The sequence below is a fragment of the Siphateles boraxobius genome, unplaced genomic scaffold, assembly GCF_051911475.1.
Source record: "Siphateles boraxobius isolate OS27281-9 unplaced genomic scaffold, OSU_SipBor_1 86, whole genome shotgun sequence".
NCBI lineage: Eukaryota > Metazoa > Chordata > Actinopteri > Cypriniformes > Leuciscidae > Siphateles > Siphateles boraxobius.
The window spans coordinates 10,466,561-10,489,084 of record NW_027509215.1 but is presented as its reverse complement, the minus strand read 5'-3'; the positions used below and the strand labels follow the sequence as shown (position 1 = coordinate 10,489,084).

The 22,524-nt window shown below is 38.7% G+C and overlaps 1 protein-coding gene across 4 annotated transcripts; it reads left to right on the top strand.

Moving 5' to 3' along the window:
- Positions 1–24: 24 nt before the first annotated feature.
- map2k2b (mitogen-activated protein kinase kinase 2b) lies at positions 25–22,040 on the top strand. 4 transcript variants are annotated; one of them, XM_077222177.1, is made up of 12 exons: positions 25–157; positions 588–797; positions 948–1,158; positions 4,168–4,314; positions 4,529–4,606; positions 9,070–9,121; positions 9,206–9,330; positions 11,664–11,877; positions 15,528–15,574; positions 15,866–15,927; positions 16,062–16,107; positions 20,074–22,040. In XM_077222177.1, the coding sequence occupies exons 2-12, from the start codon at positions 709–711 to the stop codon at positions 20,182–20,184; spliced, it is 1,182 nt and encodes a 393-aa protein (XP_077078292.1). In that variant the 5' UTR covers positions 25–157; positions 588–708; the 3' UTR covers positions 20,185–22,040. The 4 variants fall into 4 exon arrangements, with proteins under 4 accessions (XP_077078292.1, XP_077078291.1, XP_077078289.1 ...); XM_077222176.1 differs by having other exon boundaries at positions 28–193; XM_077222174.1 differs by having other exon boundaries at positions 28–438.
- Positions 22,041–22,524: the final 484 nt, after the last annotated feature.

The window sequence follows — 22,524 nt, the reverse complement described above, 5'->3', positions numbered from 1 at the left end:
TTTAACAAGTCAGTCTCGTCTCGCGATAGTTACCGCGCGGGATCTGCAGTCTCTGATGTTTCCCGTAAGGGGCCGAAACTCACCGCACCCTCTGGATCTTCATCGTCCTTTACCGGGACATTCCATTCACCGGGACCGGCTCCAAACTCACCACGGGGTTCGGGAACTCTTTTCCCGTCATATGAGAGAGACAGTGAGCGCTGACAGACGCTTTAAACCTCAGCAAACACACAGACTGATGCTAGCAAGCTAACAGCATCCTCTCGCGCGGTCTGAAAAATCAAAACAATGTTTTTTTTTTTATTACTTCTAGATAATTTATACTCGTTTCACGAAGTTAATGTGCTTTTTGCTCAGTTTAAAATAATGTCATGTGTGTTTAATGGGCAGTAGCTCATGCTGATTATACGTTTACAGGTGATTTTACTTAAGTTAGAAGTAAGTATATTAGAGTCAGTGTCATAATATTAGCATAATATAAGTGAATGTGTGAGTTGTGCACATTCATGCACCTAGTGTTATAAATGTGATTTTTCATAATAATGATCAGATCTGGATAGGAAACAGGTTTTTTTTCTTCTGACCAGGTAATCTGGGAACTTGATGAGCTCGATGACAAGCTGTAAATTAGAGTCATTATTGAGTAAAGCTCAGTCTGAGCTCGCCTTTTACTGTCCCAGAGATTGAAGGTTTTTTCACACGTCAGTCATGGCTCCTAAAAAGAGACCAGATCCCATAGTTATAACTGGATCCGGAGAAGGACAGACAACCTCTACATCCATAGATGCAGTGTCAGAGTAAGTAATAAAGCTGTATATAGTCTGATATACAGTAGTCAACATTTGAAGTGGATTAAAAAAGTTAATCGAAGTTCAAAATTCATGTATAACTTTGATGAAAGGTTTCAGATTGAACGTGCTAAATGACTTATTTTTCTAAAACCTCAGAGCGAATCTTGAGGCCCTGCAGAAGAAGTTGGAAGAGCTGGATTTAGACGATCAACAGAAGAAGCGTCTGGAAGCTTTTCTCACGCAGAAAGCCAATCTGGGCGAACTGAAAGATGATGATTTCCAGCATATCTGTGAACTGGGAGCTGGAAATGGAGGTGTGGTCAATAAAGTGTGCCACAAACCCTCTGGTCTCGTAATGGCCCGCAAGGTGAGTCGCGACTCGCAAACATTTGGTTTGTCATCTTTATTTCACAGAGAATCATTTTGACTTGTTTGTCGGATTGAACAGGAGAGATGTCTTCATTTCAAAGAACTACCCAAATATTCAAGGGCTTGAAATACAAGTATCCCATTACAGCTTTTAAACTGTGATTGTCCTTCTAGACTTGCATTACAAGTGTATAAATCACTGCAGTGATTCCCTCGACAGAAACCCAATAGGAGTTTTCCATTGGCTTATGAGATGTTGCAGTAAATAAGCTTTGACTGTGACTGATTAAAATGCATGATTCTTACTAGGGTTGCAAAGGGGCGGACAATTTTTGGTAAATTTCCAGAAACTTTCCATCGTAGTTAAGATTGGGAATTTTGGAAATATTCCATGTTGGAAACTTAACTGAAATGAAAGGGAATTAATTGGAAATGTGATATTTAATACAAACTGTATCATATTCAAACATGCATATAAACATTTTGATTGGTTATTAGCAGACATCCATGCAACAAAAAACAAAAAAAAGGCATTTTTGACTGATTTACTTGTCAGAAGAACTTTACTGGCCCGTTTCACAGACCAGGTTTAAGATAGTCTCAGACTAGAATGCATGTTTGCGATTTCTTAACTGAAAACAACTTGCACAGATATATCTTAAAATATGTCACTGTCATTGTTTTGTCTCAAGATGCACACCAGTAATGTTTTTTTTCTAAGGCACATTTATAAAAACTACTAAAATATCAGTTTTTTTTTAACTAATGCCTAATCCTGACTTAATCTGAGCCCTGTTCGTGAAACCAGGCCTTATACATTCTAAAGAGTCAGCAATACAATAAGCACAAAGAAACTTATTTAAAACAAATCCGACAAATAAATACAATAGAACGAAAATACAAATAAACAATCAAATGTAAAGTAACACTGAATAGTCTTACAGTACACATTAAATCAAAAATTAATCCTTGTTAAAGCTACTTAAGTTATTCAGTGAGTGATTTTCCTTTGTCATGTGTGATTATCATTAATGACAGACAGGTTTATTAGGCTACTGTCACTTTAAGAGTGAATGCATGGATCCAATATACTGATACACACTCACTTATTCGACTGACTTGGATGTGAAGTTTGGGCTTTTAGGGAGGAACGAATGGATGGACTTGGGCAGTTGCACAATAATCGATTATCTTTTCATAATCGTCGAAAATCAATTACGATTAATCGCACAGCCCTACCAAAAACACATTGACTTGTGCTAAAATATAACTCGTCTCTGGGTTTTGGCCTCCAAAAATACATCATTCCTGCATAGGGATGGGAACTGAAAACCGGTTCCACTCGAGAACCGGTTCTAAGTTTTATGAGCCACCGATATTGTATTCCCTCGACGTTAACTAGTGCTCTTATCGATGCTCTGCTCCGAGTCCCAGCCATAATATACAGACCGTGAACTCACAACCGTCTCTTTTGTCCTTTATCGGGCACCGTAGCACCCACGCATCTGTGCATCATGACGTCAAAGCGTTTTAAGCAAAGGAGGGAATCATGGAGAGGAAGAGACGATCTAAAGCTTGGCTTTATTTTATTAAATGAGACAAAAATGATGCCGTTTGCAATCACTGCAAGGCTGTTATTTCGTGTAAGGCTGCAAATACAAGCAACATGCTTAAACATATATCTACCCATGGTACTAAACTGCAGGAATGCCGTGTTTTTGATCCGCTGTGTACAACTGCCCAAGCTAGCAACAGGGTAATGTAATGTTAAAAATCACTGGCGTCTTACAAATAACAGGCATATTCTACGAAAACACTGTATTATGTATAACTATTCAATCCCTGTTTATATAGAGAATAGTTTTATTTCTGTATTAGGAGGAAGAATTTCTGACCTGTATGCTTGTGTTTACAGAAGATTATTTGTTATTCAAGTGTAAGCTTTAAAACAAATAAAACCACTAGGGGTGGGAGTTGGTAAAAATGTGACGATTCGATAGTATTGCGATATTTGGGCCACGATTCAATATCATTGCGTTTCTTTATTTTATATTGCGATACAGCAAGTATTTCGATTCTGCGATATATTGCGATTCATGTCCCCCATATTATTCAAGGGCATTACAAAAAATGAGGAAATTAAGACTCAACTCACTTCAAATGTCACATTTAATTCTGTGAACATGATCTTCTACACATTAACTGAAGTGCAAAAACTTGTTCTTGAACATTCAGGACACAGGACCTTATTACAGGAAAGGACGTAATTATTCTCTGAATAGGAGACCTCTCACATGAATGGTGAGCTCCCAGCACATAACTTAAAATTATTTAAATACAATAGAGTAACATAAACCTGAGAATAATCATAAAACCGAAATTTACACACCCTTTCGATTTGAAAGAAGACGGAGTGTCGTGTCCAACCGGTTGTAATAGTGAAGCCGTTTAATTTTGAATTTGCTGTTGAATGCACGACAACAAAGCATCGCAACAAGCGCCACCTTGTGGATGTAATATGATCAGAGTAAACTCTGAGAAAACCAATGGAGAAAACCCAAAAGTAAAACAGATAATTTTATAATTAAATATTGCAATACTTTGCGCTACTGTATCGATATAATTGCGTGGACAAAATATCACGATACTGAACAGAATCGTTTTTTCCCCCACCAGTAAAAACCACTTGTTTTCTTGCTGAAAAAGCATGAGACTAACTTTTTCCACACAGTGCTATCAGGAATCGATAAGAGAATCGTTAAAGAATCGGATCGATAAGCAGAATCGTCAGTGGCATTGACATTGATCAAATCTTTATCAATTCCCATCCCTATTCCTGCAGCACCATAAATGTTTCCTGTTGTTTTTACAAGCTGAGGAACAAGTAAAAATAATTGTTTGTGATAACCGATGGCCGGTCTTCATGCTGTCCAAAGACATGATGCAAATATCCCAGAGCGTTAACCTTTACTCACTGCTGCATGTGTTTATTACACTCTTTCTGTAGTTAATTCATCTGGAGATCAAGCCTGCCATCCGACATCAGATCATCAGGGAGCTTCAGGTCCTGCATGAGTGTAACTCTCCCTACATCGTGGGTTTCTACGGCGCCTTTTACAACGACGGGGAGATTAGCATCTGCATGGAGAACATGGTACGCTCAGAGGCTTATAACCTCATCAGTTTTGAGTACACTAGGTTCCCAGTTGTTGATTTCATTTTGAAAGTATGTTAATTTTCTCAGTTCCCTCTGAGTGTGTTTGGTAACTTGTGTGTGTGTGTGTGTGTGTGTGTGTGTGTGTGTGTGTGTGTGTGTGTGTGTGTGTGTGTGTGTGTGTGTGTGTGTCTTTGTTTCTGCTTGTCCACAGGACGGAGGATCTTTGGATCAGGTTTTGAAAGATGCTCGCAGAATTCCTGAGGAGATCTTGGGAAAAGTCAGCATAGCCGTAAGTGTGCTTAGTCTAATAATATGTCAAGTCACATTTATTTATATATCGCTTTTACAATAAAAAATAAGCTTTACAGAGATAACAGGAAAATAATGCAATAAAGTTTGTCTCCTGAAGAAAATAGCATCACAGTGCTAAAGCCCAATTTATACTTCTGCGTCGAACTCACGGCGTAGCTACGTCATAGGCTGTGTGTAGCGCGCGTACCCTGATGTGGACCTCTCCAAAAATGTAACAACGCGTCAATTCTACGCGGACGCAAGCGCTGTGATTGGTCTGCTAGAACCCCTCCCTCGGGTTTCACATGCTCCCTCTGCATGTGTAATTGCGCATCAACGCGGACAACGAAATACTTGTTCATTTATACTTCTTTGCTCTCCAAAGAAGTATAAATGAAAACCAACGCGTAGTCTAAAGTGTAGAGGCTCCGGCGTAGGTCCGACGCAGAAGTATAAACGCATCAGGTGATGCATGATATCTCTGCGCCCAAGTAGCAGTGCTTCGCCTGTGATTCGCCCTAATATAGTCCCAAGTCAATCTCTGCCTAGGAAATCGCCTAGTCTTAATCTGCATTGCTATTTGTACTCTTTGTTAATACGCAGGCCACGAGGAGTAATTAGTTTTTTGTTTTTTTTTTATCACTTTTACTCTCGACATTCTACCTGACAACATAGTATTCCATTCATTATGCTAAGCTAGCGTCGGCGCTGCCAAACTAAGACAATGCGTGCTCTGAGACAAAATGCTTTTGCCCACGTATCTTAATGTAGGGGAGACGCTGAATAACCCCTATTTAAAAAAACGGTGGCGTGTTCCTTTAAGGCCAGTTTAAGTAAGTTCAGTGATGTTTCATTTTTGTTGTCAAAAAGTTATTAATTTAGTTATTTTTTATAATGGTGTCAATGCAGGCAGATCAGTAATATTGTTGAATATTAAATTAATGAATATGTGAAAAGAGTTCGATTACGAAACTGCAACTTCTAAATGTTTCTGAGCGATGTGTTCGAGGGATGCACCAATACTTAGGCCTTGTCCACACTTATACGCTTTCATTTGAAAACGCATCTTTTTCTCTCCGTTTCGGCCTTCCGTCCACACCGAGACAGCGTTTTTATTAATGAAAACGTAACTTTTTGAAAATGCTTTCCAAAGTTGATAAATTTGAAAACGCTGTTTTCGCATTGTAGTGGGGACTTTGAAACCGGAGGTATTTGAAACCGATGGCGTAAATTTAGTCATGTGACGCATATTGTACCAATAGATCTTAATGTTCATACCGGTATTGCGCCTGTTATGTGTGATTCACTTTCACACAATTGCTAATGTAACAGTTTTACTCTGGTTGTGTTTGTTTTTCTTGTCAATAAAGATAATGTCAATGGAAGAGGTCTCCGGATGCTTTATTCGCTGCAGAAGTGCACAGAGCACAGTGAATTATTTGGGATACACACATCTCTCTCCTTCGTGAGCGAGAGAAAGCACATCTGAACCCGTCAATGGCAGATGTGCTCCTAAAGATGGCGCTGTTAGCACATCGCAGTTATCATGTGCGTCACCAATATGTGTCCCTTATAAAACATTCTGCATGAATGGTTCCCAATAGAATTAATAATGTACATTGTACCAGAACACAAAAGTTCATTACATTTTATACTTCAATTTGAACCAGCTACGCTAAAATGTTATTTTGCACACTCTTCATATCACAGTCCTGCAAAGATGATAGAAAATTGACTCACATTTGCTGTCCTGCGGCCAAACAACAAAGTTTTAGCGTTTTACACAAAACATATAACTGAGTGAGAGCGACCTGAACGCTTCAGTGAATGCTGAGATATTTCGTTAAAGAAAATGAATCTGTCGGAAGAATTGCGTGATAACTTCATCATTTATTTTTCAGTCTGCATCATCTCAGTGAGGTTTTATGATGCATTATAAGGTGAATTTACCGTTTTTCATAAGTTTCTCGTCCACACTGAAACAAACGCCATTTTCAAATGTAGACGTAGCCTAAATCGTACATGCAAGTAAAAACATTAACTGTTTAATGATTTATGTATAACAAGTGGTTCCCTTGATCATTACAGGAAAACCTCATGTGATTATAGTACCGTTGCACTGGAGCAGCACTAAATATGTGACAGATTAATATAATGAACAGTCTAATGTTAAAGCTGCAGTAGGGAGTTTTGAGAAAATGTTGACTTAGCCTGAAAATTTGAAGAAGCACAACTTACAGGTCCAACCCCCTTACTCTCTGCTGCGCTACAGCCCTCCCTCCACAGCTCCTCCCCCACAGCTCCTCCCCCACAGCTCCTCCCTCACAGCTCCTCCCTCCACAGCTCCTCCCTCCACAGCTCCTCCCCCACAGCTCCTCCCTCCACAGCTCCTCCCTCACAGCTCCTCCCTCCACAGCTCCTCCCTCCACAGCTCCTCCCTCCACAGCTCCTCCCCCACAGCTCCTCCCTCCACAGCTCCTCCCTCCACAGCTCCTCCCTCCACAGCTCCTCCCTCCACAGCTCCTCCCTCCACAGCTCCTCCCCCCACAGCTCCTCCCCCACAGCTCCTCCCTCCACAGCTCCTCCCTCCACAGCTCCTCCCCCACAGCTCCTCCCCCACAGCTCCTCCCTCCACAGCTCCTCCCCCCACAGCTCCTCCCTCCACAGCTCCTCCCTCCACAGCTCCTCCCCCACAGCTCCTCCCCCACAGCTCCTCCCCCACAGCTCCTCCCTCCACAGCTCCTCCCCCACAGCTCCTCCCCCCACAGCTCCTCCCGCCACAGCTCCTCCCTCCACAGCTCCTCCCCCACAGCTCCTCCCTCCACAGCTCCTCCCTCCACAGCTCCTCCCCCACAGCTCCTCCCTCCACAGCTCCTCCCCCACAGCTCCTCCCCCACAGCTCCTCCCCCACAGCTCCTCCCTCCACAGCTCCTCCCTCCACAGCTCCTCCCTCCACAGCTCTTCCCTCCACAGCCCCTCCCCCACAGCTCCTCCCTCCACAGCTCCTCCCCCACAGCTCCTCCCTCCACAGCTCCTCCCCCCACAGCTCCTCCCCCCACAGCTCCTCCCTCCACAGCTCCTCCCCCCACAGCTCCTCCCCCACAGCTCCTCCCTCCACAGCTCCTCCCCCACAGCTCCTCCTACCCAGCGGAGCCTGCCGTGAACGCGCAGGCTAGTAGGCAGGACCACCGATGACGGCGGATTATAAACAGTTATGGAACATTCACTAATAGGGACGAAACATCAACAATATGCTTTACATTGACTATGGCCTGCCCATACTTTGTCTACAAACTTGGTCCTCAAATCATTATGTATTTTGCAATACATGTAACTTTATAAGGTTGCACTCTTTCTATAAGTTATAAAAAGCTACTATACTAGATAACGTTAAAGGATTAGTTCACCTTTAAAAAAAACTTTTGCTGATAATTTACTCACCCCCATGTCATCCAAGATGTCCATGTCTTTCTTTCTTCAGTCGAAAAGAAATTAAGGTTTTTGATGAAAACATTCCAGGCTTTTTCTCCATATAATGGACTTCAATAAGACACAAACGTTTCGAGGACCAAATGACAGTTTCAGTGCAGCTATAAAAAAAAGGGCTTTAAACGATACCAGACGATGAATAAGTGTCTTATCTAGCGAAACGATCGGTCATTTCAAAAATAAATAAAAAACTTTAAGTTTTATAAGCACAAATGCTCGCCTTGCTCTGTTCTGTGATGCACGTTCGTAATCCTGTTCGAACTCGTTCATCAAAATGAACGAATCTTTTTTCGAGTCATTTCATTCGTTGATTGAACGAAATGACTCGAAAAAAGATTCGTTCTTTTGGATGAACGAGTTTGAACAGGAGAGTCACGAACGACGGTACGCGCTCGCGCTGTGCAAGAGAGGGGTGATCAGCGCGTACATGAGCGTGATTGACACTGCTAAGACATTCCTCCTGGCTCTGATTGGTTGTTTCTGACCGGGAGCGGTGTATTTCTGCAAATGGCAGTAGGACCACAGGGAGGAGCCAGAGGAGCTTGATTTTTTCCACAGATTATCTGTCTCATATTCTACTTTCAGGACATAATGACAGTTTTAACAAATATTTGTTTACAAAAGCTACCTACTGGAGCTTTAATGGCTGTAATTAGGCATGATAGAGACTAAAGTAAACGCTAACTCCACAATATACGAAAACTTTACAAGTTCCTCCCAAATTTGCATGACTTTCTTCTGTGAAAGACAAAAGGAGCTCCTTTACACAATGTTCACGCTGCTCTTTTACCAAACAATGAAGGTGATTGGAGATTTTACTTGAACAAAAAGAAAGTCTTGCTCTTGTTTTATGTAAGAAGATCAATTCTAGACTTTCTGCTTAATTTCTGGGGGGAAAAAGGCTTGTTTAGGTTTGCAACCACTATTTTTTTTTTATCTGAAAAATTCTTTTTTCTTTTTTCCTTCAAACAGGTTTTAAGAGGTCTCGCTTACCTTCGAGAAAAACACCAGATTATTCACAGAGGTAAAGAAAACAAAATGTAATCTGTCAAAACGTATGTGTGTAAAATGAGTGCACTAATAAGAAACATGTTCCTGTTTTTCACAGATGTGAAACCTTCAAATATTCTGGTAAATTCTCGCGGGGAGATCAAGCTGTGTGACTTCGGTGTGAGCGGGCAGCTCATCGACTCCATGGCCAACTCTTTTGTAGGAACACGCTCGTACATGTCGGTATGTTTCATTCACATACTCACAATTTTAGGTTGTGAGTATAACGCTTGAACTTCGAATTTTGAACTTCTTAATAGCCCTAAGCCAAGAACAGACATTTGCCATGAGTATATGTAGGCCTTTAGGAGTGATGTTTGGGTTTGAAGTGATTTTGTATGGTTTTTAGGTGTTTTTTTTAAATGCTAAACAATAAAAAAACACAAGACAAAGGAGACAACAGCAACAAAAAAAGGAAAGGGGAGAAAATCAACTTCATCAAATTAAGTCATGTGGCACTATATTTATATAATTCAAAAAGGGTTTTCAGATTTTTAAAATAATTCACCCCTTCCTCTCATTGAATATGTGATCTTCTCTAAGGGTTCACAGCTGCAAATCTACAACAACCACAATCCAATTGGCACATTTCTATTTCAAAGCAATAAATTTTTTAGCTATTATTAACAACATTTCAGTAAGTTTAATAGCTTGATTGTTTCCGAGGTTAGAGTTGGTAAAATTATCTAATATATACACCACTGTATCCACTGTATAACCAATTCCATAAATCTGTGATTATACTATCACATACTTGCACCCAAAATACCTTAACTTTAGACACAACCAGGCGAAGTGCAAAAATGCTCCTCCTCCTGTACTACATCTGAAGCAGAGGCGGGAAATACTGTTGTTAAAGGAGTAGTTCACTTTCAAATGAAAATTAGCCCATGATTTACTCACCGTCAAACCATCCTAGGTATATATGACTTTCTTCTTTCAGACGAATACAATCAGAGTTATATAAAAACAAATATCCTGGCACTTCCAAGTTTTATAATGGCAGTGCAACCAACAGATTGAAGCTCAAAAACGTGCATCTATCATCATAAAAGTGCATCTGTCCATCATAAAAGTGCATCTATCCATCATAAAAGTGCATCTATCCATCATAAAAGTGCATCTATCCATCATAAAAGTGCATCTATTCATCATAAAAGTGCATCTGTCCATCATAAAAGTGCATCTATCCATCATAAAAGTGCATCTATTCATCATAAAAGTGCAAAAGGTGCATCTATCCATCATAAAAGTGCATCTATTCATCATAAAAGTGCATCTATCCATCATAAAAGTGCATCTATTCATCATAAAAGTGCATCTATCCATCATAAAAGTGCATCTATCCATCATAAAAGTGCATCTATTCATCATAAAAGTGCATCTGTCCATCATAAAAGTGCATCAATCCATCATAAAAGTGCAAAAAGTGCATCTATCCATCATAAAAGTGCATCTATCCATCATAAAAGTGCATCTATTCATCATAAAAGTGCATCTGTCCATCATAAAAGTGCATCTATTCATCATAAAAGTGCATCCATCCATCATAAAAGTGCCAATATCATCATAAAAGTGCATCTATCCATCATAAAAGTGCAAAAAGTGCATCTATCCATAATAAAAGTGCATCCATCCATCATAAAAGTGCATCAATCCATCATAAAAGGGCAAAAAGTGCATCTATCCATCATAAAAGTGCATCTATCCATCATAAAAGTGCATCTATTCATGATAAAAGTGCATCTGTCCATCATAAAAGTGCATCTATCCATCATAAAAGTGCATCTATTCATCATAAAAGTGCATCCATCCATCATAAAAGTGCATCTATCCATCATAAAAGTGCATCTATCCATCATAAAAGTGCATCCATCCATCATAAAAGTGCATCCATCATCATAAAAGTGCATCTGTCCATCATAAAAGTGCATCTATCCATCATAAAAGTGCATCTATTCATCATAAAAGTGCATCCATCCATCATAAAAGTGCATCCATCATCATAAAAGTGCATCTATCCATCATAAAAGTGCATCTATCCATCATAAAAGTGTATCTATCCATCATAAAAGTGCATCTATCCATCATAAAAGTGCATCTATCCATCATAAAAGTGCATCTATCCATCATAAAAGTGTATCTATCCATTAAAAAGTGCATCTATCCATCATAAAAGTGCATCTATCCATCATAAAAGTGCATCTATCCATCATAAAAGTGCATCTATCCACCATAAAAGTGTATCTATCCATCATAAAAGTGTATCTATCCATCATAGATGCACTACACTGCAGTGGCCATGCCAGGATATTTATTAATAACTCTGATTGTATTCGTCTGAAAGAAGGAAGTCATATACATCTAGGATGGCTTAAAGGGTGAGTAAATCGTGGGCTAATTTTCATTTTATAGTGAACTACTCCTTTAAATTGATGTAATCTAGATGGAGTGTGATTGTGCATGTTTGAATGAGTTGATGATGATGATGTGTGTGTGTGTGTGTGTGTGTTCAGCCGGAGAGGTTGCAGGGCACTCATTACTCGGTGCAGTCGGATGTGTGGAGTATGGGTCTCTCTCTGGTGGAGCTGGCCATCGGCCGCTATCCCATCCCTCCACCCGAAGCCCGGGAGCTGGAGGGCGTCTTCGGCAGAGCCATGATGGATGTGGGGGATTCAGAGACTCACGGGTCCTCTCCTCGACCCAGACCCCCGGGCAGACCCGTCAGCGGTGAGCAAGGGTTCACGGCTGCCAGCACAACATTTCTGGGTTCTGTGGACATGTTTACGATTTAAAGTGTAGTGTGTATTTCCTGCACTACTAAACAAGGTTATTTTCGTAAACGAAAACTGAAACTAAGACTAAAATTATTGGTCAAAAAACATTTTCGTAAACTGAAATAAAATAAAAAATTCACAATAAATGAAAAACTAAAACGAAACTAACAACCGTTACTGAAAAACTAACTGAAATAAAATAATAATTAGCAAAAATAAATAGTTTTCGTTATTAAGCTCTTTACTTTGGCGGAAAATGTGACCTGTGGCTGATATTGCGCTTCATACGCGTGAAGAAGTTTCTGAGGCGATTAACCGCTGTCCTGCAATGAAGGACCGTAACGTAGAACACATGGCTAGTGCTAAGCGCTGTTCATAAAGGATGCATCTGTCGCAGTGGAATGGGAAATAACACAAGGTAATAAGACGCAAGTTGGACTTCTTTTAACTTGAGCGCAGCATTTTTAGAATGCAGTTTCATTTGCGAGACGCGGGTGCGACAGCAAAACAAGTCCGTCAACCTAAAACCTTTAATGTTCTAGGCTACTATGTTTGAGATGTCATGTTTGCATGGAGGTTGACAGGCTGAAAAGTGCTGTTATTGTCTTTGTTTTTATAAAACATTTACTGCTATTAATATCCACGTGGAGACATTTCCCCGCAATGTATGGAATACCAGGACACACACACACACACACACACACACACACACACACACACACACACACACTGGTGCACTATCTTTGTGGGGACTCTTCATAGACGTAATGGTTTTTATACTGCACAAACTATTCTGTCTTCTTACACTAACCTGACCCCTAAACCTACCCATCACACAACATTCTGCATTTTTACATAGACAAAAAAACTAATTTTGTATGATTTATAGCCTTGTGGTCCTCAATGTGGGTCTCCACAGTGACACGAGTCCCCATGAGTCTGTGTGTAGGGGAGAGCGGGGCACAACCTAACACATTTTGGTTTTGGCTCAATTATTAAAAAAATAATTAAGTTAGATTCATCTTTCTTTTTACACAAGCAACATACACATCTCTGCTACAAATGAACACTAGGTCCTAGAAAACAAACGTTTTTTTATAGGACCTACCATTTTCATACAGTTGCACTGAAAGTGACAGAAGTGCAAATGTTACAACTTACCCCATATGCTGGGTTAGTTGTAACAGACAGAGGGGTTAGTTGTAACACTTGTGTGAAACACATCATTCAGTACTATTGTATTTGTATAGTTTGATATTGTTTGTGCATCTGTATAGATAGATATCCATACATCCATCCCTAATCCAATCATCATTCTGTTATGGATCAATATCATGGATAGAGATATAGGAAAGGGCTGCACAGTTTTGCAATAAATAAATAAATCAATAAAATCATCAAATATTGTAATTGCAATTGAATTACATTTTTGTGTGGCAGCTGCATGTAAAATTATTATTATTAATAATAACAGTACAAATATAAAAATGAGCTTAAAATAAAATTTTAAATGGTTTATTGCATTAAAAACAGGCTAAACAAGTGATCAATGCATAGTAAACTAAAAAAAAAAAAATTCCAACATTGTTTGTGAAAGTAAAACAAAGTTAAATATATAAATAAATACTCAAACCTGAAACGTTGTGTGGCTCCCGTTTTCATTTGATTATCATTGTACACTTGGCGGCTTAGTTGTAACACTGTGCTACAACTAACCCCGCTGTGTAAAACATATTTTAAGCTTAGCTAACAGTTGCTAGGAGTTGCTGACATGTTTCAAAACGGTGCTATGTTTTAGCCAACAAGACAGTGATTAATATCAGATAAAGTTAGATTTGGTGACGTACACACCACACTCAGAAACTGAAAAAAACCTATGATGAAAAAATTTACTTGCATGGTGTCAAAACACTCTTTGTCCAGTATCTTCACGAAATCTTATCAAAACTTTCCACAAATTCGCGGGAGAGCGTCTTCTGGCAGCAGGAGAAAAAGAGCGGAAACACAATCTGCTTGATCCTGACTAACTATGTAAAAGGTCCGCGTTACATTTAACCCCGCGTTAGGTTGTGCCCCGCGCTCCCCTATTCAGGTTTAAGTCTGCACCAGGATAGAAAAACATATACACACTCACACACTGCATAGATACTTCATTATTTAATCACACTGGCTTCACAGCTGGTTTTGTTGGCTGTAGTCAGATGAATTGAGCTGGGTTTTTTAAAATTTTTTATGTACCAGTGGTCACTCTGCCACATTTACAGCTGAAAAAAAGTAAACTAGGCACGTTTAACAAGATTTCATCTTTAATATGAATTAGTTTGTCTGAATTTTTCATATTTTTTTCTTGTATACTTTCAAGTTCCATTTATTTGGTGCTTTGTTCAATCTCAAACCATTATTTTATGCACAAGAGTTAACTGTAATCTGGGCAAACATTCAACTTTGCTGAAATTAAGCGTCTCGCTTTGGTCTACACTGGAAGTGTTCTGTTTGCTCTGCTAAACTATAATTACGAAAACTAAAACTGAAACTAAATAAAATAATAACTAAATAGAAATGTGTTTGCAAAAAAATAAAAAATAAACTAAAACTAACAAAACCATTAATAAAACGAACTAAAACTAAACTGAAATTTAAAGCAAATTTGAAAACGATATTAAAATAAAAACTAATTTAAAAAAGCAAAACTATAATAACCTTGCTACTAACTACTACTAAGAAAAGTTTGAATAATTAAGTTTGTTTTTAAAGGGTAACTAAACCCTAAACCAACTTTTTTTAGTTAATGATCTGTAAGAATGGGACTTTATTAGTACTGTTCATTGATTCGAGTAACTTTTTTGACATTTGTGTATAAAGTGTTTTAATTCTACAATATATGGTGTAAAAACGTCTGAGTGCTGCCCTCTTCAGGTTGAACGGTGGCTACTGCAGTTGAATTTTCCTATTGGATGTTTGGGGTGGTTTGTGAGGTAAGGGGTTGTTGGTGAGGTAGGTAGGTTACATACAGACAGATGCGTCTCAGGTGCACGCCCCCCTGCGCTGGGCTCCGCCCACTTTCACAGCATTTTTCAAATATTGCCAGTGGGTGGAGTCAGGCTCTGACCAGGGGTTTAGTTACCCTTTAAATGTTTTAAATGAAAGTCTCTTCTGCTCACCAAGGCTGCTTTTATTTGATCAAAAATACAGAAAAAATTGTGAAATATTGATAACACTTTACAATAAGGTTCATTAGTTAATGTGTTACCATAAGCAATACATGTGTTACTGTAGTGTGTGTTTTCTGCACTACTAGCATCACCAAATGGAATTACTGGTCAAAAAAGTTTGTCTTTTTTTTGTTGTTGATGTTTTTGAAATGGTCTCTTCAGCTCTCAATTTTTGCCACACATGCCAATTTACAGGCCATAAATATTTTTTACTGGCCATTTTTGCTAAAACAGGAAGTTATGACACCGAAATGTTAGATTCCAGTGAAAATTCACAGTTCGCAATTCACAACTCAAAGCACATTAAAAACACCACATACACATATAAACAACATTAAAAGCTGGATGTTCACCCTGTTGCCAGTGAACTGATGTGACTGTTCTCTTTCAGGTCCTGTAATGGCTATATTTGAGCTGCTGGATTATATAGTCAATGAGGTGAGAGTCTTCTGTTTTCAATCACACTTCAGCCTGGGTAAAATATAATAAACAAAATACTGTATAGATGCTTATGTCAATGTTTTATGTGTCTGAACTAACAGACGATTAAGTTGACTGGTTTTTAATGCATGAAAAAGTGCCACAAATTACACTTTTTGATGGTTTATTCAGTAATACATAATGAGTGTGTAGCGCACTGATTCCTTTAACACACTGAATATGAGATCTGATGCTGTTATTAATGATATACGAGTGTATAACCGTGTTTTTCTGTGTGTTTTCCGTCAGCCGCCCCCTAAACTGCCCCACGGCGTCTTCACGCCTGATTTCCAGGACTTTGTGACCAAATGGTGAGTTCTGTTCACACAATCATTGGTGTGATTTCAGATGTAATTGAGATCTTGTGTGTGCAGATTGAGTTTAATGTAACACTTCAGTGCCTAAATGATCGTTGAAGCCGGTTTACTTTGCGTTTTATTTCTAGTCTCATTAAAAACCCTGCAGACAGAGCGGACCTGAAGATGCTGATGGTGAGAACACAATCCTTATGTTTTCATGCAAGGCCATACAAAATCAAGATTAGACTAGTGTCTGGGAATATTAATCGAGAAAAACTATTGTCTAGGGATGTGAATTTCTGCCAAAAATGGCATTCGAAAATCGAGGAGCAAAAGTCGATTATCGTTCGAAAATCGAAAAGAAAAGAAAACCGCACACTCACAATGACAGAAAGGGAGGCCAGTTTCATCTTTAGCGATTTGTCATCAAACAAACTGTTTATTAATTGAACAAGTAACATGTTTTCGTCGATTTTTAACATAGTTAACATAGAAGAAAAAAACAATAAGCACGACAGTCCGTTTTTGCATCGCCAAACCAGATGCTCGTTAGATAAAAAAATAATGTCATATGTCATAATGATTTTATGCGGACCTGCCTTGTTACTGCAATAGCCTACTTTTTAAACAAATTAGTTTCAATCAAAACTATTCGTGTGATGCCACTGCGCAATACACACACATTACCGCGGGATGGCGGGTGTTCATTTCATAAACTGTGGACAATGGTAGCTTATTTAATGTAGCCTATAAATTAACATGTTCAAAAAACGGATTATGTCATCATACTTGTAGTAGTGCTATCATCGCGTAATAATCTGTTTGGTTTTAAAATGTATTACCTGAATGAAATGAACTCGAATGTATCGTCCTGTGGAATCATTCATTCACAGAAATCATACGAAGATGTTCAACTAGATCTTCATCGCTGGCAAAAATATGATGCATTTGCAGATTTGCTTTCACTAGACTAAACTGTAGATCCACGGCCACTTCATCCAACGCTCTTGATGTTCTTAAATCTTCCCGTTACGACTCCGAGTGTGAATTGAAAGCGCTTCAGACGATTCAGTGCGTGCAGGAAACTGAACAGACCATTCAAACTGATTCGCGAACCGATTTAGACAGATCCGTTCGATGAAGTCTTTGAACAGAATCGACTCAAAAGAGTGATTCATTTGTGAATTGAAAGCATAGGCTGTAAAAAAAGATGGACGACGCCCCTTCGTTCTCTTCCATTGGTGAGAAGTGAAGCCGCCATTGTCCCGATATGTCGCTGACATCTTGGGTCTTGAGTCTGCGCAGTTGCGATTTTGGGACCAGACATGCGCAGTAGTGAGCAGGAAGTAAAGCCGCGAAATCAACGTCCCGCTCTGGTCCCGCCCTCACTCTCGCTGAATCAATCGTAAGCATATAATCTATAATTAATTATAGAAATTTAGATATTACATTTAAAGCTCCAATCTCCTCAGTCCTCCAAATATCCCGAAAAAAAGTCCGTTGTTGCTTCAGTGACAACTTTGCTCAGAGAACCTGTCAATCACAGCTGTCAATCATGTACGCCACAGCTCTCAGTTTTTATAGCATCAGATAACTAACTAAAAACAAACTTATTTTAAAAACAAACACTTGAACTTACATCAGCGTGAAGAAAACTACAGTAAATGACAGAAACTATCTTTGGAAAAAATGATATGTGAAGTGTAAATTAATTGTTTAGTTGGTCTCACGTCCCATTGAATACCATGGGGAGGCGGGGTTTATGAGCTATACTAGGACCGGCCACCGGGGGGGCGATCGAGACGTTTCGGCTTCACTTTTCAGGGCTTGTGCGGCACGCTTGATTGAAAGCGCATCAGACGATTCAGTGCGTGAGGAACTGAACAGACCATTCAAACTGATTCGCGAACCGATTTAGACAGATCTGCCAACTTGTTTGATGAAGTCTTTGAACAGAATCGACTCAAAAGAGTGATTCATTTGTGAATTGAGCATCGCTCATGCCCATAAAAAAGATGCAGCGCGCTTGGAATAAACTATGCATTTAACTGCATGTATTGCATTAAAATAAAGTAACGAGAGGAACGTCGCCCCAAAGTAAGGAAGTAAATGTAGCCTACTTTGTAGACGGTTACTACCATAGACAGTAAAAGGTTACTACCCACCTCTGTTGGGCGCAGAGTTAAAGGGTTAGTTCACCCAAAAATGAAAATGATGTCATTAATGACTCACCCTCATGTCGTTCCAAGCCCGTAAGACCTCCGTTCATCTTCAGAACACAGTTTAAGATATTTTAGATTTAGTCCGAGAGTTTTCTGTCCCTCCATTGAATATGTATGTACGGTATACTGTCCTTGTCCAGAAAGGAAATAAAGACATCATCAAAGTAGTCCACGTGACCTCAGTGGGTTAGTTAGAATTTTTTGAAGCATCGAAAATACATTTTGTTCCAAAAACTACGACTTTATTCAGCATTTTATTCTCTTCCGGTTCTGTTGTCAATCCGCGTTCATGAGTCCGCTGACGTAAGACGAGGTGACGTCTGTCTGGTGCGCCCGAGCTTCCTTTACAGTCTGAGGGAGCATGAAACAATCTTTGCAAACATGTCTAAGGATTTCGACACAGGGGAAGACTTGCATTTTTTTTAACCAGAGATATTTATTTGAACCCGAATACACGGACGCACCAGATAACACGTCAGCGGCGTCTTACGTCAGCAGCGTCACTGGCCTTGTGAACGCGGATTGACAACCGAACCGGAAGAGAATACAATGCTGAATAAAGTCATCGTTTTTGTTATTTTTGGAACAAAATGTATTTTCGATGCTTCAAAAAATTCTAACTAACCCACTGATGTCACGTGGACTACTTTGATGATGTCTTTATTGCCTTTCTGGACAAGGACAGTATACCGTACATACATTTTCAATGGAGGGACAGAAAACTCTCGGACTAAATCTAAAATATCTTAAACTGTGTTCTGAAGATGAACGGAGGTCTTACGGGCTTGGAGCGACATGAGGGTGAGTCATTAATGACATCATTTTCATTTTTGGGTGAACTAACCCTTTAACGTTCACAGGTGCTCTTCTTCTGTTGTTTGTTTACACTATATAAAACACTGGTATCCTAGCGCGCAGTAGGGGTTTTTATTCACGTTAGTCACACCTTGTGTCCCACGAAAGGAAAATACCCTGGCTGCGCGATCTGTGACAGGTGGCGCGCCGTTAATTATGACACATTGGAAATGCGCGAAAATATAACGATATTCGAAAAAGTAATTTTATGATCCAATTTCGAACGCAGTTCGACTATTCGATGATCACGACTCATCCCTACTATTGTCATATAAACACAAACTCAAAGGTCATCATGGCAACCCGTAAAAATAAAAGTTTTTTTGATTTGGCAAAATTTGGTTTAACTTTAGAAATTGTGACAGAAATATATTAGTTGTACAGTAGAATATAACTATGTACAGTAAAAAATAATTAAATTTATTTTTTGAAGAAATTATGAATTTTTATTTAATGTTTTAATTTTAACAGTAAAGCTCTGCTGTACAGCACTTTGTTTGACAAAAGTTTAAGTTTAAATTTCATATGATTAAAAGTTAAATTAAATAAATGTTTTATGCCTTCATTTGATTAACAAAAAAAGTAAAATACACATCACAGACTTTTTGGGGGGGAAAACAAACATTGATTTTATGAAATCAATTAATTAGACATGGTTTTTGATTATTAAAATTTAATTAAACCATTAAAATAGAAATAAAACATAGAATTTGATAAAAAAAAAAAAAAACAGTTATTTCATAGGACCCTAAACATGTATTTTTTGTTTAGCTTTTAATAAATTGTTGTTAAATTGTATTCAAGTTTCATGATTTGAACTAATTAGATTTTTGAATTACTAAAAATTAATTTAACCATTAAAGTGAAGTCCAAAAAAAATGTAACCGAAAGAAAAAAAATTATCCAGAAAACTTTAAATGGAAAAAAAGGAATTCACAATCCAATTACATATGATTCGATCAACTGTTCAACTGACATTATTCACTATGACTATGGTAGCCGAATCATAAATGGTCTTATTCCATAAACTGCATCAATGTTTTATTTTCTGCATCATGTAAAACTTGTATCTCTTGTACAGAATCACACGTTCATCAAGCGCTCAGAGGTGGAGGTGGTCGACTTCGCTGGATGGTTGTGTAAAACTATCGGGCTCAATCAACCCAGCACACCCACACAATCTGCCGAATGACACACACACACACACACACACACAAACGTTTACAGCACATCTGATGGAACACCTGCAAAGCTGCTGCTTTTACACTTTCATATACAATGCGAATCTTATGAAACGTCACGGTCAAAACCAAGAAATAAGAGATTTTGCTGAAAGAAAATGAAGCCTGTTTTTAGGATTCTTTTGTGATTTTTGTCACCAATTAAGTCCATTTGCCCACAAACTTCCCATCACTGTAAACATAACATAATATTAAATTGCAAAACTAAGTCCTGTATATTGTAGTATTTGTTAAACTGCCTTTAAAAGATCTGTTATATTCTTTTATAAAGCCTTGATGTTGTTTTCAGGCTCTACTAGAACAGGTTTTCCTGCTTGAATGTTGATTATTCTCCTCATATTCTCCATTGTTGCGGCTCCTCTCTTCCCAGTCTGTCAGTAACACTCTGGAACGTGTTTCCCGAAAACGTCGTTAGCCAACTACAGTCACGAGTTCTGTCGTTATCAGCAGTTCAAAGAGTCGTGTTTCCCGAAAGCATCGTTACAACGAACATTCGCAAACGGCATCGCAGAGTTGTGTGTTTGTAACGACAGATCTCCTGTGGTTAAAAGCAGAGTTTAGTTTTCATGACATGTGGACTAAATATGAATAAATCCTGATCTTGAGCAAAATAATCAAGCTGACATTCTGTACAATCTATATTTTTTATTTAAAATACATAGTCATTTACATCTTTTAGTTCGTCGAGATTTAAAGTGTAGTTTTTGAAGAGTGCGCGTGTGTGAACGAGCTCTAGTGCGTAAGAACGAGTCTATGATTGAATCTGGAAATAAATCAAAATAACTGAGAAAAATGAGAATTAGTCCTCCGATGCCATGTTCGTAATTTATAGCGAAACATCTCGCATTAATTCGATCTCAAACAGATTCATTAAAAGTAGTTATTACTCCATAACCTGTGACATCATTAACCAACGCGGTTGAACGACTAATTTGCGATAAAGTGGTTTCGGAAAACAGTCGTGACTATAGTTGATTTCTTCAACGATGCATCATACTATAGTAGTGAAGCAGCGAGTTACACCGCTGTACCGTAAACACTCCGGTTTACTTCCTGTCTCTATGAAGCCCCTCCTCCTGAAAAGCACACTGTGCTCTGATTGGTCGGTTGGAGCAGTGTGTTGTGATTGGTCGAGAGCTTCGAGTGTGTTTGGGAAATGTCCCGCCCCTTACCATAACCGCCAGTTTAACACATTACTAACTAACTCAACCAGGCCCCGCCCCTTTATTCTGCGTATGAATTATTATAATGAGGAATATTGTGACGTGTTCGTTCCCGGGAAAAAACTCAAGACTACAATGGAGGCGTTTCAGGAGTTCAGAAACACTGACACTGATATAGAGAAGAACTGGAGCTTTTTTTAATGAATACACACTAAACACAGATGAACATGGTTTCATCTGATGAAAAACAAACTTTTTCTCATGCAAACTACTATTTCAATACTAATACTGAAATACAGTAAGTTTCCATTGTAATATTAAAATACAGGAATATTTAATTCACCAATGAAAATTACCTTTTATGCTTAATTTTCATGCAATAAAAATTTAAACGGTCCTAAGAATAAGCTTCATTTCTTTAAGCAACATATAACTTGATATATTTTTCTTCTGATTTTGTAGTGAAATGCGACCTGAGAATGTGTCTGTGAGGTTCGTCACATGGAGGCACACGTGTGTCCTCATGTGATCTCGTCATGTGTAACAGCTCATCACTTCTGTATGTTCATTCAAACGTTTGCCACAAACTTCACAACTACAGACAGTTGTTGCTTTAAGACTCAATAAAGTGATTGTAGAGGGGATCAACTGGCTCTGTGTTCATTTCTGTTTGTACATTGTTTTATTGGATTGAAATTAAAAAGTGTAAAGCAGTTAAGACTTATTCTCTGCTCTTTACAAACTTCTGCTTCAGTGCAAGTCTGGGATTTTTCATTGTTTTATCTGATAAGTGCAATTGTAATACTATGGAAGCATGTTTCTGCCACAGAATAAAAAACTTAAAGTAATTGCGACTTTTTATCTCAGATTCGGTAGTTATAAAGTCAGAAATGCGGGGACAAAATGAGACCGGAAAAAGGCTGTCTTTTTTTTCCTTAGAATTGGATTTTATAACTTGCAATTGTGAGTTTATATCTCGCAATTCTGACTTCATATCTCACAATTCTGACTTCATATCTCACAGTTCTGACTTTATATCTCGCAATTCTGACTTCATATCTCACAATTCTGACTTTATATCTCGCAATTCTGACTTTATATCTCGCAATTCTGACTTCATATCTCACA